General features: G+C 41.1%; 1 protein-coding gene across 2 annotated transcripts in view; it reads right to left on the bottom strand.

Moving 5' to 3' along the window:
* The window catches only part of scaper (S-phase cyclin A-associated protein in the ER), a 60,921-nt gene that overhangs the window by 13,911 nt on the left and 28,567 nt on the right, over positions 1 to 18,443 (bottom strand). For both annotated transcript variants that reach the window (XM_080476086.1, XM_080476087.1), the window contains 3 exons: positions 12,163 to 12,278; positions 4,278 to 4,401; positions 1,607 to 1,830 (listed from right to left, as the gene is read on the bottom strand). In XM_080476086.1, the coding sequence (XP_080332212.1) occupies positions 1,607 to 1,830; positions 4,278 to 4,401; positions 12,163 to 12,278 (464 nt within the window). The remainder of the gene's footprint in view (positions 1 to 1,606; positions 1,831 to 4,277; positions 4,402 to 12,162; positions 12,279 to 18,443) is intronic.

The raw sequence follows: 18,443 nt of genomic DNA, 5'->3' as shown, positions 1-18,443 counted from the left end.
AAACAACCTGGTTTATTGCAACGGCTCTAAAAATTGTCAACACAAGGTACACATGGGGATTTCTTAGTAAAGAGCTCATCTCAAACAGGCAAACAAAGGCTGTTACTGTGCAAGCTTACACAGCACTGCAGCTGAAAGCCAATACCTCACCTAAGCCTACTACCCCCTACTATTACTGTGATATCTCCAATTTGTCTTTGCCAATGACAGGTCTCATGATCATGTTCCCTGTACTCTTTCAGCCACAAATCACTGCTAATAGTGTCATTAGAGGGCTGTTGTGGCCCCTGTGCCAGCACAGCCATGGGCCCTTGACAGTCTGCTGACCTGTGGATAGTCTTCTAAAAGCTCTGGTATGCTGGGGCCCTTTGGGTACAGACAGCTTACGGAAATTTAGAGAGTGCTACAGCAGCCAGTCAAGACTTCCGAGTCTGCGTTATGGTCACTATTAAGTCACTGTTTCTCATCTCATCATGACTCTGACTCTTCACACACCTTCTTTCTCACTCATGTCCGCTAAAACACAGGTGATAGTGACCGTTTTCAACCTGAACTGCAGGTCATCTGACACTTGAACTAAATCCTATTGTTTTGACTTGATCCTCTTCCACAGCTTAACTTGAGTTGAAAGGATCTTTCCTCACTCTTATTACTTCACCCAGAACCGGCTCTCTGTTTGACAACCTGCATGGTGGTCATAATTTACCCACTATGTGTTTCATCATGAGCATGGATTGAAAACACAATAGTAGTAGAGAACCAGAGGCACTGAGAGACCTACGGAGAAGTTGGTAATGAGCAGGAAGGAAATGGTGATCTCCTTTTGGGGTGAAATATGGGATGGTAAAATGGAGAGTGCAGCAAAAGCTAAAAATGTTTTGCTCTTTTGTCCCTCCTCACATATACATTATAAGACAGTTGAGGTAAATCTTGTGTTCGTACTTGGGATTACCACTCTGACGACACAATTTTTCTCAGGCCCTCCCTTGTCTCTAGGGTTACGACTGGGTCAGTGGATGAGATTGGTGGGCCTGTGCAGCTGCTCTGTCCAGATGAATCATGGCTTTGTGGGAGGGTCGGTGGAAAGACTGCACAAGTCCACAAGGCTTCATGAGGCCGGGCCTGCCTTTCCTCACAGTCCACATTTCTCCATCAGAGCCCCAACTCCTACAGCCAAACCCACATGGCGAGCTTGAACGCCAGGTTCAAGGGGACCTTTCAAAGCTTTGGAAGTGCTCTGTGTTTATGCTACTTTGTGACCCCCTCCCTGAGAAAAACGATTTTTACTGAAAACGTGGTGTTGAATGTGTCGAAAAAAAGTACATGCTGGAAGGATGCCAGAATACACCTCATTCTCACACTACTCCCATTCTAACAAGACACCACTTGGAGCGTTTCCAAGCCATTTGACATTTTGTCAGCCTATTCTTTACATGAGGCATGCAGTTCAGGAAATCAGAAGTTGACCAACTCTCACCCCGGAGAGTAGGAGTGGAGGAAGGATGTACTAAAGGGGGCAAAAAGGTTGTGAGATGAGAAAGAGAGGTTCCGTGGAGGAGGACAAATGGCAGAGTGAGAGCTGTACCGAACTCTGGAGGGAAAATACCTGATTAGGTCTTGTGTACGAGCAATGAAGGATTCTGTGTCAGAGCCCTTGAGATCTGGAGAGGAAATCCTTGTGTTGTCGCCCGGGTCACACTCGGAGTCGGGTGGCCTCAAGGTCCCCAGGATGGTAGATATAGTCTGAAGGAGGCCTGAAGTGAGCCCCTCAAAAACTTCCTTGTTCACACTGGGCTCAAAAATGGACTTGTCCTCATGTGAGACATATAGCTGTTAAGAGTAGAACAAAGGGAGAATTATTACGACTATGATCTCTCTCAAGTACAAGAAAAAACACGATGTGGAGAAGATACAATGAAGGTGTTGATCTCAACTGATGAAACAACACTATAGAGACAAAAAGGTTATCTCAATGACATAAAAGCAAATGCTGGATTTTACGGATTTCTTGGTGCTTCAGACATTTTTGCAGGTCTCAAGAACACATAGTAAGTAGATTAGAATGTTTATGTTTGTACAGACACAATAAATACATAACCTGGTTATTTAGGGTACTTCCTGAGCCATGCAATGTGTGTGTAAAAGAAGAGAGCATTAACCAGCAAGGTGGGAAACCAAAGTAGGAAGAATTTTACAACTTTTCTTCTGATTTTTTCTTTTTAAGAACAGGATCAGGCCCACATTTATAAAATAGAGTGAATGGTAAATGTGGAAGCTCACAAAAGCAAAACTTAGCATTTGGTCTAACGTTTGGGGTGAATGCTGACAGCGTAGGTAAATCCACCGACATTCTCTACAAATCTAATTAAAAGGGGAGCGTGCTCATATGGCTGTGCAACCCCCACTGCTTTTCTCTATTGCTCACACACACGCATACCAAAACACAGACATACACTTGAATCCATGCACGCCTATAAATAAAACACTTAGAGCAAACATGCGTAAGAGTTGTAAACTAAACGGCAGACATCATGAGACTCCTCAGCAGGAGTGTGATTGTTGAGCTCAATTTTTAATCTGTGCTGAACACAAGGACAAAAGTAAGTTCATCTCCCGCGGTGCTGTTGGATATGTCAGTCAGCAGAGCAGCTGCTGGGATATGTTTTATATAAACTGGAGTACAGACGAACCTCTCCCTGTGTGCCCTAAGGAAATATGACTGCTTTGGATTGGAACTCGACTGGAGAAGGAAGCCCCAGTAGAGTTCATGCATGCACCACAGCCCTGTGCGTGTGCCTCGTTCCGTCTGTGTTGCGAGTGTAGGCGACCCCAGTGAGTCGCCACCGTTGGATGTTTGGAGTGAGCTGATGTTTACAGTCCTTCATTCAGAGTGCTGAAGGATCTGGCCTGACATGTCGCCGCAGTGCAGCCCGTCTCGCTGACCGACCGCGCTCTCATATTCCCTCGGTTTGTGGAGAGGTTGGACAGTGGGTTTGCTGCTCGCTACTATGAGTCTCATTGACACTGTAGTTAACAGTTACAGACACCAGCAACAATATCAACCCTCAGTGGACAGTATAGGTGACCAGATAAAATGGAACATGCACATTCTAAGACAAAAGAAATGTTGTAGACTTGAATAGCCAGAAAATGCTTTCTTTATTTCAAAATGTGTCTTCCCTGGATTTTGTATAGGAAGATATTTTGTCACCAGAAAAGTGTCCCTTATCCAGATTTCCCCCCAAAATATAACAAAAAGCCTCTGGCATAGTTACTGTCATGACTTGGAGCAGTAATTTACATGTTACTCTGGATTAAAATAAACCATTACTGCAAAATTCTCTTCAATTTAAAAGATTTATATGACAATTTAAAGCACATTATTACATATCGTGTTCATTTTCCCCTTGGGCTAAGGGTTCTTTCTAACATTGTTCTAATTCAGAGATTCCTACCTTTATTCATGAAAGACAGATTATTTTAGGCCTATGAAATATGCTGAGAAACCTCTGAGAAGCTTAGCTGATTTTTTGTGTTTATAGAAAGATATCATTCAGTAGACGTTTTTAAATTCATACAGAGGAGTAAAATGAAAAGACATCTTTGAGTAAACGTCAAGTAGAATTTGAGCATATCAATGTTGGGCTAATTGTTCTCTTTTTAGGAAAAAAAATTATACACATCGAGTTGCTGGATATCTAATGTGTGTGCAACCACGTGCTGGTCTGTCTGATTGGTCACATGGAGTCAGGTCAAAGTTTCTCCATCAGATAATGAGATTGTGTTTATATATTCTGATCAAAAGTAAAGGTAACAAGCAGCATTAAGCCCAAAATATTTTTCATTAAAACTGTACTAAAGTTACAGTAAAAAGTCTGTTATTTTTATCCAAAAAGTTAGGAAGTAAATGTATTTGTAGCATGTTAACGCAATGCTAAATGACAAAGATTCATCCAAAGATCTTTTTAAATTTTTTAAGCCATTTGATTTAAATGCTTTGACAAGATGTCTATGATCAAGGAAATCGGGTTGAATCTACATGAGGCAAACATCAATATTCTACATTTTGCAGTTGCTTCTATCTTTATTGGTGAGGTTCTCCCATTTTTAAAACTGGGTTTAATTTAGAGTTTAAATAACCAAAGCATACAATCTATACATTGAAGTAACACATTTAATTTTTTTTTTGTCCAAAACCACACATGAACATTGTATTTCTTCACACCAACCAAGAAAGACTCAACAGGTTGCCCATGTACTGGGACGCGCTGACTTACTGTTAACTGATGCAGCAGCAGATCCATGAGGAGGACTATCCTGTTGCTAAACAGCACATAGGAGCAGTTGAGGGTGCAGCAGGAACAGGCCAGGTAGTAGACATTTATAGCAGCGCACAGAGACCTAACACAGAAAGATGACAAACATCAAGTTAAAAACTAAACAAAGTTCAGGGCACACTGATTCCCCTCTTACACTCCGTTACAGGAACACGAGTGCTGGGATGTAAAAGTGACCTCGGCAATGACAAGACTCTCTCCAGGCATGAGGAAACCAAACACACTCTTCTCTATTTGTGGTTCCTTAAGGGTGCCATTTGTCTTCAGGAGTCAAAGCATATCTCATTGACAGCGCGAGCAAGAAAGTTAATTTGAGGAATAAAACACTCATATCAGCTACTTATGCGGAGACTCCCCTCACTAGAGCCACCTTTAGAGGTGCCTAGTGTAATCTCAGTCCCATCGTGGCAAAGACGTAGCAACATTTCCGCTGCACAGATAAAAGTATTTCTTGTCGGAGCTTCTTGCAGCCGCCAGGCAGCGGCGTGAGCTGAGCCAGCCAGCGTGCCTCTGTATTATGTCTGCTCTCAAACAAGCCCAGCGAAGATTAATGCTTCAGATAACTGACCAATCACTCTGCTGTGACGGCTACTCCCCCTCGCCCCGTTTCATCAGTTAATATTTTCTGACAACTGTATATTTTAGGCAATGGAGGAATAGCGTGTCCTATCTGCTTGCTGGAAGAAAGGAATCCGCCTCTCTAGTGCCTAAAGTAGGCCATGTTTATTCCAACTGGTAAACATTTTGATATCCACCGAACCTTCACATCTGCTGTGTGTTTTCAGTGAAACCACGCTGGCATAGTTGAGGAAAATAGATTAGGTAGAGGTTGACCAACGTTTGTCAATAACTTCCTCTATTCTCTGGTTTGCATTTGCTCGCGGGCAGAACTGTAGTTTTACGGTATAAACACAAACACGGCTGCGTAAAACTATCCAACACAACAAGGTGTTAATGTGAGAAGCCGTATATTCAGTTATCAAACAACCATCAAAACTTTGTCCTATAACTTTGCTGTTTTGGTATTTGTGTGGTTCTATCATTGAAACAGCGGAAAAGTTAATCAATGGTCAAGTGTATTTATGGTGAATAGTGAGGAGCACGGGATGAGGTAACAGGAGAACTCGCACTAGACTTTGTGTGCAACCACGCAGCATGGCACTCACACACACACACGCTCTGCATGGGAAAACAGATCAGCACAATGTAAATACCAAAAGGACAACTCCAAACTCTTTCAAAAATAATAATATGCTTTCTCCAGCTTATCAAAACTGTGGTGACTGCCAAGTACATTCCTGAAGAAGACAGAAGCTACTTTTGGTTCCTGAAATCACTATTGTGATATTTGAGACGATGTCCTTGTTGAGTAAAGTCGTGCACAAAAGCGGGGTTATCATATGATCTACCAGAGATTAAATGGCGATGCAGGACGAACTTGATTACTGTCAAAGAGCTGGTTCAGAAGAGTCAGATAAAGTTCACGTTGGCCAATACCTTCCAGGTCACACTGAGATTCAGTTGCTGTATATAATGAACTGAAGGGACATTTCATTAAAAGTTAGAGAAGACATATATTTGAAATACTGCAGAAATCAAAAACGTATATATTTGAGATTTCTTTTGCGATTGTGTGACAGGGAATAATATTAACATTGTATGGGCAAAATAAAACAGGTGAATAAACTTAAATACAACTGGAATTTTGTCAGAAAATTATTGGTAGTCTTGCAGTGATTATTTAAACTTCATTTCACTTGGTGGAAATATGTTAAAATACATTCTTTATTGTGTTTTCTCCTATCCTCTGAAATACAAATACTACCAAATAACATTTGTCTATTAGAAATTAACAAAGAAAAAAATAATTACAAGTTACTCATTATCGCCTATCCATGCACCCATCCATACTGGGTGATTGGGAGCTACAGCCAAACCCAGTAAAGACCGGGTGAAAGGAAGGCTTCATTCTGGACAAATCGCAAAGTTCATCACAAGCAAAGGTTTAGGGAAAAAAAACTCTACAGAAGCGATGTATCAATGTGGAGTTTTATCTGTTTGAACGGGAGATTGCTGCGTTGCTCCTGCAGCGTAGAGTTGTGATCTCCGTCTCATCAAAATGAGAGCTGAAACTGTTCAGACTCGCGTCGCTTTGAAAAACATCAGATATGACCCCAATTTAGGATCAAAGTGGGTTTTACCTGGGGAAAATCTGATTTGTGTTGTTCACGGTCATTACATTTTTTTCTTTAAATAGTAGCCTCTGTTGACAAAATCTTTCATCATATACTTGGTTTTGTTGTATTGTAATTAAATCGCTTAACTTCTGGCAAGACACATCGGTCTCTGTACTCACTCAGCTGCTCATGTAATGAGCATGCAATTGCTTTGTGGCACAGCTAATCAAGCTTGTCTTTGGTCATCTCAGAACAAATGAGGAGGCTGTCAAAGGCACGTTTGAATTATGCCCTTACACTCGCTTGTACAATGAACCATCATGGTGATCTGTCTTTGGTTTCCTCCCCACTAATTGAGCTTGATGAGCATGACACCTGATAGTCTAACCTCTCTGGGAATCTCACTCTCTAAATACCCGTCAATGACAGCTCCAGTCAAAGATTTTGAGGAACAATTTGGTGAAGTGCCACGCCACTTGTTCTCATGTTGCACAAAAAAAAAAAAAAAAGCAGGGACTGATGTGTGCCAGTCTGTCAAAGCAGGACACATTCTTCCTCCTGCATCATTACGGGTTTCCTGTTACATTGGGGAGATTCTGCCTGACATGTTCCTGAAATTACCATAACTGTTATCTAGCTCACCTCACCACAGGCATGAGCATTTCAGAGCAAGCAATGAGGTATTGTCACAAAGTTTCAATAGGACAAAGGAGAGGGATTCGATGCCGATAAAAACACAAGAGTGAGCAAGGTCATCTGTTCACCTTCACTAAACCGTTCACCTGATACAGCCAAGATTCAGCATTGTCTGTAAAGTTTATCAGATCCATAAAGAAATTATGTGTCCAAAAGGGGCTACTACATCTAAACCTCGTTATAATATATTATTAATAAAACTTCATATACTTTTAGGGTAATAGATGATTAAAAGATATTAGAAAAAAAATTAAGCAATGGCTCCTGAAACGAAGGATTTCCAACTCCACAAGCATGTCACCTCTGGAATAAATCAGAAGTAACAACCATAAACACTGCTTTCCTAGCACAGCGATAGACGGTTATGGATCGTGTCCATCTTTCACCCAAGATCATTTATCAAGGTAAATGGCCTACTCGCCGTTCACTTGACAACAGGACAACAAGCATGTAAAAGGCTCTTTATGCTTTTTGTCACTGCCTCGAGTTATCAACCCTGAGATCTGTGCTCCTCAACCCGAGTCTCACATTCCTCGCCCTTTCTGTGCGTTTCCTATGTGTGCAGTCAAGCCTGACGGGAGCAGCGTTGCAGAAATCTGACTAACTTCCAGATCAGGTTGAGCCCCTGCCTCTTAAACAGGGGAGGAAAAAGAATCCTAAGCCAAAATAAAAGGTGAGGAGCAAATCCATTTCCTTGTGCTGTCAAACAATCCCTTCATTCACTGCTATCTAAATGACATTTAATTTGATTCTGCTGTTGATCTCTCCGATACCCTGAGTGCTTCCAAGACATCCACTCTGGCTGTCGTGCCACACTGGCCAGGTATGAAGGAGGAGAAATCTGATGAGCCGTCACACTGGACTACGCACAGTAGCATGGGCACAAAGACGCACACACATAGACACGCACACGAAAGCTGGAAAACATCCTGAAATAAAACCAGAGGTAGCAGGTCTGATTTCACAGGATACACCAGGTCATGTGAGACAGAGGTGGGAAGACAAATTGGGTTAACACGCATGTCCGCAGACTCGGAAAACTTTCTTTGGAGCTCACCTGTCACCATCAAGGCTGTGTCTTAATTTTAAAAGGGCTGAAAATTGACTTAAATGTGTGACCAAAACTAAACAAACTATTGTTTGGAATTAGATTTTTGCTGCTAAAATTCACTGCTCCTTGTCGGGTTTTTAAATAAAAATGTTATGCATCAACATTGTGCAATCAGTATACAGGTCTTTCTCGTTCTCTCTCCACTGACCCCTGTTGAACACAGAAGGACAAGGCATCTGCAATATACAAACCAGCACATTGTAATTCCCCACAAGTGTGCAAAAAAGCATTTGTTTTTCTTATTTTTGAGACAAGTCATGCATCAGCAGAAACACAGTCAACCACATCAGCAAGTTAATGTGTTTGTTCTGCTCAAATAAAACAACTGTAATGGCAGCAAATACATAAATCATCATTTAAATAATCATTTGACTTATTCTTACACAGAGAGATATGCTTTCAATCATGATGGGTAAGTTTCTATTTATACCTTTGATGTAATGCAAGTCATCCAGTGGATAGGAATGCACCACCCAACAAAAACAACCGAAGATGTGAATGGCCACTTAAATCACACAAAGTGGATTTATTTTTAAATTCCAGCTTTGAACTTGTCCCCAAAAAATGTGAATGTGCCTGGCCCTTTTTGCAAGACAACTTAGATTTTCAATGTCTTGCCGTTAATAAATATCGCTGTATGACTTTGAGGGTACAATGAAGCTCATGTTGCAAATATGTGATGAATACACTGATGAATCTCAACTGTGATTGGACACGTCATACTCTGGAAGCCGCTGGGGTCCCTGGAATGATTAGTAAACAGACACGTCAGACACGACAGAAACTTGATTCGATGTTTTTTCTTCTATTTGAAGGTTCTTCTTTTAGCTGTCACCCTACTTTTCAATACAACTTTGAAAAAATAAATAGCCTTATGCAAAGCGAAGCGACTAAGAGAATTACTAAAAATGAAAACTGCTCATGCCGATATTTCAGGCTTTATTGTGCGTTTTCCTGAGATACCATCTGGAGTTAATGACAGTGGCTGCATAAACCTGGACGTAGACACTCCAGCGACCACAGGGTTACACCAGAACATTAGCGGAGCCTCGTAGAGGAATTAGCTCATTAATGTAATGGTAACAAGATGGAATCAGCATCCCTTGGGAGAGATATAGCAGGAGCATCTCGGCAGCTGCCTTTTTTTGTAAATCACTCTGCTTATCTGGTGGGAGGAGGTGATCAATACGGCAGCATCACTGTAAACAGATAATGTAGCGCACTCTGGGGCTAGCGTCTGTATAGCAGCCCATTAGGCCACCCGGCAATTCAGATGACAGATAGCGATAAGCTGACAGCTGGGCTGCGTCCTTGTGTTGCATCTCGTCGGGAGCTACCGACTACACTGACCTGACTGACACAACAAAAAGTGCGACCTCGCCTGCATTTTACGAAGCAGGAAATATCCCAATTTGACGATTAAAATTATGATTCTGCAACTCTGAGAATGGACTCATAAGAAATAAACGGCCTTAAATATAGATTATATTAACTAAGTCAACTCATATGGTAAATAATTACATTTTTAACAGACTGTTTATAGGTATGCGGTCAGCAGCATTCAACAAGGACACATGCATTCACAAGCAACTGCTGTGTTAGAACGAGCACCTCAATGAAAGGAGTGAATCTATTTGAGTAGCAGTTTTTCATCTGATTCACACAAACAACTGAAACAAAAGTCTAAAGACAGACGGAATACCTTTGAATGGGACCAAACACATGAGATGATTAACTTTAGAAACACATTACAGAGCAGCTCATTAGTGAAACTGTTGATGAATTTAGCTGGTGAAAACATCAATATAATAATGCAAAATGGATCGTATACACACAAGTGGCAGCACTGATATTGCAGAAATGCTGCATAATATATGTCCGGCAGGTTTTTCATGTACATCTGTTGGTTTGGTTTAAAAAAAAAAAAAGAGAAAAAGAAAAGTGAAGTAAAGATTGTAGCGCACCAATAATTTTTCTTTTTTGTTTTTTCAGATTGTAGTGTGCACGTGGGGAACCCTAACCCAAACCCCCAAGTGAGAACAATTCCCAAGCAGCAGGCAGTTACTATCAGATCACTAACAGACCACAATAGTACATGTACGTGCTGTAGTTTGTCTGTCTGACTTGGTAATCTAAAACTGCCACGGTGGCTCCGGTTTAGTCCTAGGAAAGGTTTGGCTATCAAATAAAAGTTAATCTAGGACTATTCTTTAATTATTCATTCATTATTTCAATCATAAAATATTAAAAATAGTCAAATAGAATTTGATTGAAAGGGGAAAAAGAGGATTTTAACACACACGCTCAGTTTTCCTCATGCTTCTCTCCACCACTGCATGTCAATGACACATCTATTGTCGGGTAACTTGTGTGTGTACATCAAGAAACAACTCGCTATGTTCAGAGGTGCTCACAAACTTTGCTAAAAAACAAAAAAAAAGGTTTGTGTTCAGTCTCTTGATATTGTTTCTTTGGATTGAAAAGTCTGCCTGAAATTCCCCGAGATTACAATGATTCAGAAAGAGAGACTTCTAAAAAAATCAATATACAAGCTATGCCCTTTAAAAGCCTTTTAAATATAAAAAGCATTTGTCCATTAGCAGAGACTCAGGGACCAGTAAATGCTAATGAATGGGAGAGCGAGGCCATTCGAGTCCATTACAGAGTCCCACTTGTGAGTACAGCAGCCTCTCTGAGGTTATCTACTGGCGGGCCATGCAAACGCCAGACCCACAACTCAAAAATACTCTGCACTCTAAATGATAGATGAGGCACATGTGCTTTTTGTGTTTCAAGAGAAAAGAATGAACACAAATTGATTACAGCGATGGAAACGCCTCCCGTTCCTTGAAGGACAGCGCTGTTATTCATTTATAGTTTTTAGGAGAATTTATTGAGATGAAGCAACTATAAACAGTGATGAAGGAGGTTACTTCAGATTAGCTCACTCAATTTATGCAATTGCAAAAACAATCACAACAAGAAAATAGAGCAGTGCTGTCAATGAGGTCAGTGAAAGGATAAGACCAGAGACTTCATTCAGAATGAGAACTGGAACCGTGGAGGCCTTGTGGATGTGCAGCAGGGAGGAGATGGAGCTTAAACTACAGGGACAGGTCTTTAGAAAGTCCAGAAAGACGTTTCAATTTTACTTTTAAAAATGCTAAATCCTAATATCAAATAAATTAACTGTACTTATGAGTCTCACCAGTAGACAATAATAAAATGTCTGTCAAGCTCTTAAATAGCACGAAATACAAAAAAATAACACTAATCTATATTGTCTAAATTAATAGAATAAATAACACATGTTATGTTTCTTTCCTCTTCAGATTAAAGTGAGAAAGTGGAGTTCAAAACTAATATTAAATCAAATTACACATTTTTGTGACTGAATGATAAAATATTCTATAGTGAAGAACCAAAAGTGTAACAAGATTGACAATAGCAGGCCTGCAGATAAGGACCTGCCTCCCTCACTTACTAACTCGGTCATCAAGGAGGAATTCCATATTACAGTTTGTTCAACTTTACAGAAAAACCACTGCACACCTCTTCGAGCATTAGACCTACATTTTGCTTAAAACTACAAAACAAACTCAAAGCAGAAAAAGCTCTCAAAATATAATGTCTGATCAGCATTTTTGAAATCAAACTCTCCAAACACTCCGCTACCGAGACAGCTCACCCTGCTGGCATGAAACAGAAAGTAGTTATGACCAGTAAATGCGTTTCAAATGGCAAATGATTGAATTTGGAGATTTGAGTGTATATGTGGTGTATATGTGTATACGTATACGCGGGTGCTTTCACCTGAGTGGAAATGTCTCCTTGTACTTACTTGAGAGGTATACGAGTTACTGCAGTGGGTGTGGTAGCAGCGGTGATGACCCGCAAAATTTGTTCCAGAGCCGACAGGCCACCGACCACTTGGAAGGCGACTTGGTCTGTATTATTCTGTTCAGGTAGGGACAGAGAGAGAGAGAGAGAGAATGAGAGTGTGAAACACAGAGAAAGAGAGTGAGAGAGAGGGGAAACAGGAGTAGAGTCAGGGGACGAGGAGCCGTTGACTGGACAGGGGATTACATGGCTCTCAGTAGAGAGGACCCTCTCTTTCTCTAACAGGAGCAAGGGATTGAAATCTGAAACAAAGTGATCCCCAAAGTATTCCTGTTTAATCTCAAAAGTGCACAACCCGACTCCACCCCTCGACAGTCAGGTTTCAGAGGAAGGCAAAAGCTCTGCAGGCTCCAGTTAACACCAGGGTGGTCTCAACGGATGACCACAGACCAAGTGAAACAGAGAAAATGCCGCTTAGGTGATCCAAGACTGGGGCAATTAGTGAACTTGGAGATTAAGACAGTCATTCTGATAAAATGCAGACAAACATAAAATCCTTTTTTTCTATTTTTATTGCATTTTTATCACCATTGTGAAAAGCATGAATAAGAACTTGCATCTGTATTACTTCAAGGGCGGGCAGAGAATTTAACTCGGCCATGTAATCCTGTTAACGGCTTTTTTTCAACATTTTAAAACGACTCACACTTGCAGAGGAGCTTAAGAACTTATGCAGATTTTTTGAGTTAAACTCGCCTTAAAAAAACAAGCCAAAAAGAAAAAAATATGATGGTGGCTTGGAGTATTTTCTAAAAATGATGATAGTGTGGAAGTAATGCACAACAAACACTTAAACAGAAAGAAGAAATGAATGTCAGTTGTTGAAGGACAAGAGAGGGGAATGTTAATGTCATCTGTCTTTCAAAAAAAAGACATTTTAATTTACTTTATAACTTCAAGTGAAGCAGCCCTTAAACACATCTGACGATTCAATACAACCTTTAAAACCGTTCGTCTCCGAGACCAAGAGTGGGTTAACTGAGATTGATCAAGAGTGTTCACCTTTATTCATTTTTATTTTTTTTAAACAAGTACGAGGTTGCATATTAAATTTTTTACTGTGGTCAGTAAAAAAAAAAAATGTAAGGAGTTCACACATACTGTTGTTATAAATAAAAAAAAAATAAAAAACAGCAGCAAATTAAAACAAAACATCCACTAACGTTTTGACGAACAAGTCCCATATAAATCCAGTAGTTTCAGGATTTAAGGTAAATCTTACATTCTCACAAAAAAAAAAAAAAAAAAAAAGAACCCTCTATAATGAATGTAATATAGGTAGGATTTATGAATGCATGTAAACGGAAAAGTCCTGCCCTCCGGTGATGACAGAGAACACAGCCGTAGGTCGGATGCTGTTGCTACAAAGTCAACAAGTACAAAGCCAGACGCGAGCGCTGACTTACGGGCATGTTTGTGCCTGGATCGACAAGAAGGGGAGGAACTGGAGGGGAGCTGCCGCTGATGGAGGGCCTTCTTCACGCAGCCACAGAGCAGTTACACTGCAGGTCACTCCTCCTCCTAATGAGGTTACAGTCTCATCAGTGCTGTGACAGCAAGAAAATCCAGCCACTTCACAGCACTTTTGTCCCACAGATGGGAAGTTGCTAACAAGCCTGAACACATAGAGAGAGAAGCGCTTTACCAAATTACAGATAAGCTCTTCATCTGTCATTCATGGCTGCTGCTGAGGTAACTCGCTGCTTGATTCCAGGCGATGACAAACCAAAACAATCTTTTAGGGTTTGACACAAAAACATTAAATACTCCACAGACTCGTTTGCCTTTAAGGTAATGAGAACTGTTTCAATGACTGTCTGAAGAGTCGCAGCAGTGTTTGTAAAAGGCCTCCTCGCGACTTCCTCACCAGTAGTTTCCATGTCTAATCAATTAGGTCTCAATCACTGTGCTTGGCTTAACCGCTCTCCTAACCCTCCTATCAACACACCTTCCTAAAAGCTTCTAGGCGAAATGGGAAAAGGCAGCTCTTTCATAGCAGCTTATCAAACTGGATTAAAGGGGGGGGGGGGGTAACTGGGACCTGCCCAGTCCCGGCAATCTCCTGTCAAAAACCAGACAAGAGTTTCTTGCCTGTTAGTTCCTTTTCTGCTCCGCTGACAGATTTATCTGTTGTGATGATGGAACAATGCAGGCGAAGAGATTAAGCTCAAATTACCTGACACACTGTTTTTAGGTGGTCTGTGCATGCACCGGTCCACAGACAATAGAAATGGGGCAGAGTATCAGCACGAGGGCAAGCATTTACAAAACATAACGCTTTAAAAACAAACAAACTAATTTCAAAAAAGGACTGATTTGTGTAAAAACCAAATGTTAATGTTGCTGCTGTGCTGTATCATAAGCACATGCAAGAAGCATCTGATGACGATATATATTTTCAACAGATATAAATCAAGGCAACCAAAAGCATGTTTACATTCACTTACAGTGATACTGCATGTGCATAGCAAGAAACATTATCTTAAAGACGTAACATAATAAACAGTATTTTCTTTTCATTTACGATCAGCATGGATTGAGGAATTACATTCCTGAGAGACAGCTACAATAAAGATCCTCAGTTTAGTGCTTCGAGAGGGGCACTCCAACACTTGAAGGAAATAAATGTATTTGTAGTCTTGATAAAGATCAGATTATCTACCATCAATTTCCTGCCTCTGTTTTTCCTGTGGTTCTTTCTTTCAGTTGGTGCATCCTAAATGCAAACACTTATGCCAACAGACTACACAGTGAGTCCTAAAACGTTGGCAACACTGTGATCCCGCAACATCTGCAAGGCCTTGCAGCTCCTCACAAGAGCCAAGAGACTGTAGGATACATAGGTGGTTGGCCAGCTCTCTGACATTATATGAAACTCACTGAAAGTCTTCAGTTCTGAATGTGCTTACAGTATCTAGAAATGGTAATGTGGGATTCTCCAGGTTACGTTGGGAAAAGACATTCCTCTGACCTGCAGGTTGACCGCTCGAGAGAAACCGTGAAGGGAACGCCAGTAGTTTTAAATGACATGTAGAGAAATACCGAGATGGCTACTGTCACTTCAGGTACAAACACTCAGGTTCAATCTTGGATTAACGGTTTGACTTTAGATGCAACACTAACAGGTCAAAACCTTAATTTGAAAAGATCAATGAATAATTACTAAATATCTATCTTGGTTTTGCTAGGAATATTGAAAAGACATGTTGGCATACACTTTATTAAAGACAAACATTTATACTTATGTTTGCACTTGACTAGACAATGCCAAATACCATCATATCTTCCAAAAATCTTTCAAGATGAAATGGACAAAAACCCAAGAAAAACAAAGGAGGAGACACCAGCAAAGTCTGAGCATTAAGACAAAGCAAGAGAGAGAAAGCCCCTGAATAATACAACAGGGCAAATTTTATTCAATTATCGTCCGGGGCGACCATTGTTACCCCAGCTGATGGGACGGCTGAAGCAGCTGGTCATTTCTGTGACAGTGTCCACAAACCAGCAGACCTGCTAAATTGCTCTTTGTTGTCTCCTCCCAACAGACACTTTAATTAAAGCAGAGAACAGGTCACAGTCTCCGTCGTACTGCCCACAAACAGATGGACAAGAAATGGTAAAGTTCATTAAGGGTGGACCTTAACTTTGACCTGCCCCTTTAAGTCACAGGTCTCCTCCTTCACCACTAAATTGTAAGTGACGAGAGGCGAGGACGACAGACGACCAACATGAACTGCAGTACTGTACAGAGAGCCAAGTCAACTGTAAACCACAACAAGGCGGCTGGAATAAACATTTTCAAGTCAAAACTTGTAAGTATAAACTTGTGTGTTTACAGGACATAATGACAAGATGATTTAATAGTCTGTGCAAAATTATCCATTTCCACATTAGCCTTACATGCACAATCTGTTTATTCTATAAAATGATCCAAGATTAATCAAAGCTCATTGTGGCGAAAAATCAAACTCGCCACAGAAGCCACAGAAAGATTTCAGCTGCAACTAAGGAGCTTCGAAAGGTTTCACTTCCCTCTGCTTGCCATTGTTGTAGCATAGAAACAAAATGAAGCCGTAGGGAAACAAATGTCAGCCAACAATTCAAAATACCGCAACATATGAACAGAATAAAGCAAAGTGGAGTTCAATTTGAAATCAAAGCCTCTGTTAATAGAAAATGTTCCCACATAGACATAAATTCATCAGGCCACCTAATTATTAAAAATTCAGCATCCATTCCTTAATAAAACACACAGGTAGAGTCTGACATACTCCCAGGGCTTAGTCAATAATAATGGAATACACACAATACAAACAGTTACTATAGTTGTAAAAACACAAACAATAATTGGCCACAATATTAAAAACAGCCTGTCTACTTATTGCAAGGACTCCCTGTTTTGCAGCCCCATATGCAAACCACAATAATACACTGGGTGTTTCTACAACTTCCTGTGGGGACCAGCATTATCTTCTGCAGCAGATTGAGCTACTGGCTTCACTCCCCATGTGCACCAAAGAACATGGTTGTGCATGACCCTGTGGCTGATTCGCCGTTTTTTCCATCCTGGGACCACTTTCAATAGATATCAACCACTGCAGACCAGGATCTCCCCACAGGAGATGCAGGTATGGCGATACTATGACGCAGGCATCTAGTCATCCCAATATGTTAACTGAAATCCTTACAGTCGTCCATGTTTTCTGCTTCTAAAACATCGACGTTCAGCGCCCAATACATACCACACTCTGAAAGGAGCTTTGATGATTACATAATAAGTGGTCTTCACTTCAAACTGTCAATAATTACAATATTATGGCTGATTGGTGTATATACTTATACACACATATACACACATAAACACTCATAACTGCCCCATCTGTTTTTCTAAATCTGCAGTTGTTTAAGGGATTTCTGATAACGAAATCTGCTCACTTAAGCTATTTTTTAATTCTGATGCTGCTGATCCTGGCTCTATCTGTCAGGCGGCAGGAGGCACAACCAATAAACACTGTTATCCAGCCACTCTACCCTTCATCTTCCCCCATGTCCCCAGATACTCCTCCAACCGGCCGAACGAAGCTCTGACAGCTACTAAATGAAAATATAAATACAGTCTGCAGTCTTTGGTTCCCAGAGCAATGTGTTCCAGGCATTTCTTACCTGCCATTTATGTTTCTCTTTTTTTGGAAAGCTTTCAAGTGAAAGCAGTGACAACACTTTGGGCAATGGTGGATAATAATAAGGCAAATGTGCAGCAAGAGAAAAGAGCGGCACATTGAGAAAATTCCTCTATTCAATCACTTAAAGTAAAGAAAAAATTCAGGTATGACACAAAATAAACCACTAGAGGCCACTGAGGGAGAAACACATTGGGGTCAAAGACGAGCCATGGCCTAGAAAGCAAAGGAGATGGGGGGTGAGACTAGAACAGTTGTGCGGGGGGGAGGGGGGGTCGAGTGTTGTCCAAGGAATTAGCAGAGAAAGTGGAGACTGAATCAGATATGAGGGAGAAAAACAAACCTCTAGGTGAGTCAATGACATGAGAGATGCTTGTTAGGTCAAATAATCTAAACGGCTTCGGCTTGAAGTGACTCAGAGGCCAGACAGCCACGGTGATGGAGACTCTATTTATTTGATTTTGTCACAGGATTAGAGAGGGAAGTGCTCCCCTGGCTGCCTAATTGGCCATTCATGGCCAACAAAACGTTTGGCGTATGTATATCGCTGTGCTAAAGGCAAAAAAAAAAGAGTTTAAAAACGAGCATTCAAACTGCGGCAAAAAAACACAGCTGAAGGTCCCAGACAGTCGTGATCTGGCTCTGACTAGCGACACTGCTGTTGAATGGAGCACATCTCCTGTGGCCCACTGACCTCTGACCTCCCAGTGGGAGTATGCGGCGCTGAGGGGAGGAGTCCTCGTGTAGTAACAGCTTGTGAGCTCCTCGCATCACACTGGTTCCTCCTCTCTCCTTACAGGATGCTGTGCCACCCACCTCCGCCACCTCTTTCTTTGCCTCTCTGGGGAAATTTGGTAATAGGCTCTCCAGCCGCCCCTCTTATCACTGATGGGACACCATAATCTCTCCATCCTCACACCCAGAAGCAAGCACAGTGGGATATTATGATGGGTCAGACCTCATCATAGTGGGAAATTTATGCCTCGTTTCAGGAAGTGGGTTGTATATTTTCCTCATCATAAACATGGTAGCAGGTGTTTTA

Source organism: Lipophrys pholis, assembly GCF_963383615.2.
Source record: "Lipophrys pholis genome assembly, chromosome: 11".
Classification (NCBI taxonomy): domain Eukaryota; kingdom Metazoa; phylum Chordata; class Actinopteri; order Blenniiformes; family Blenniidae; genus Lipophrys; species Lipophrys pholis.
The sequence above is the reverse complement of the archived record's forward strand: the minus strand, read 5'-3'. Positions and strand labels throughout refer to the sequence as shown.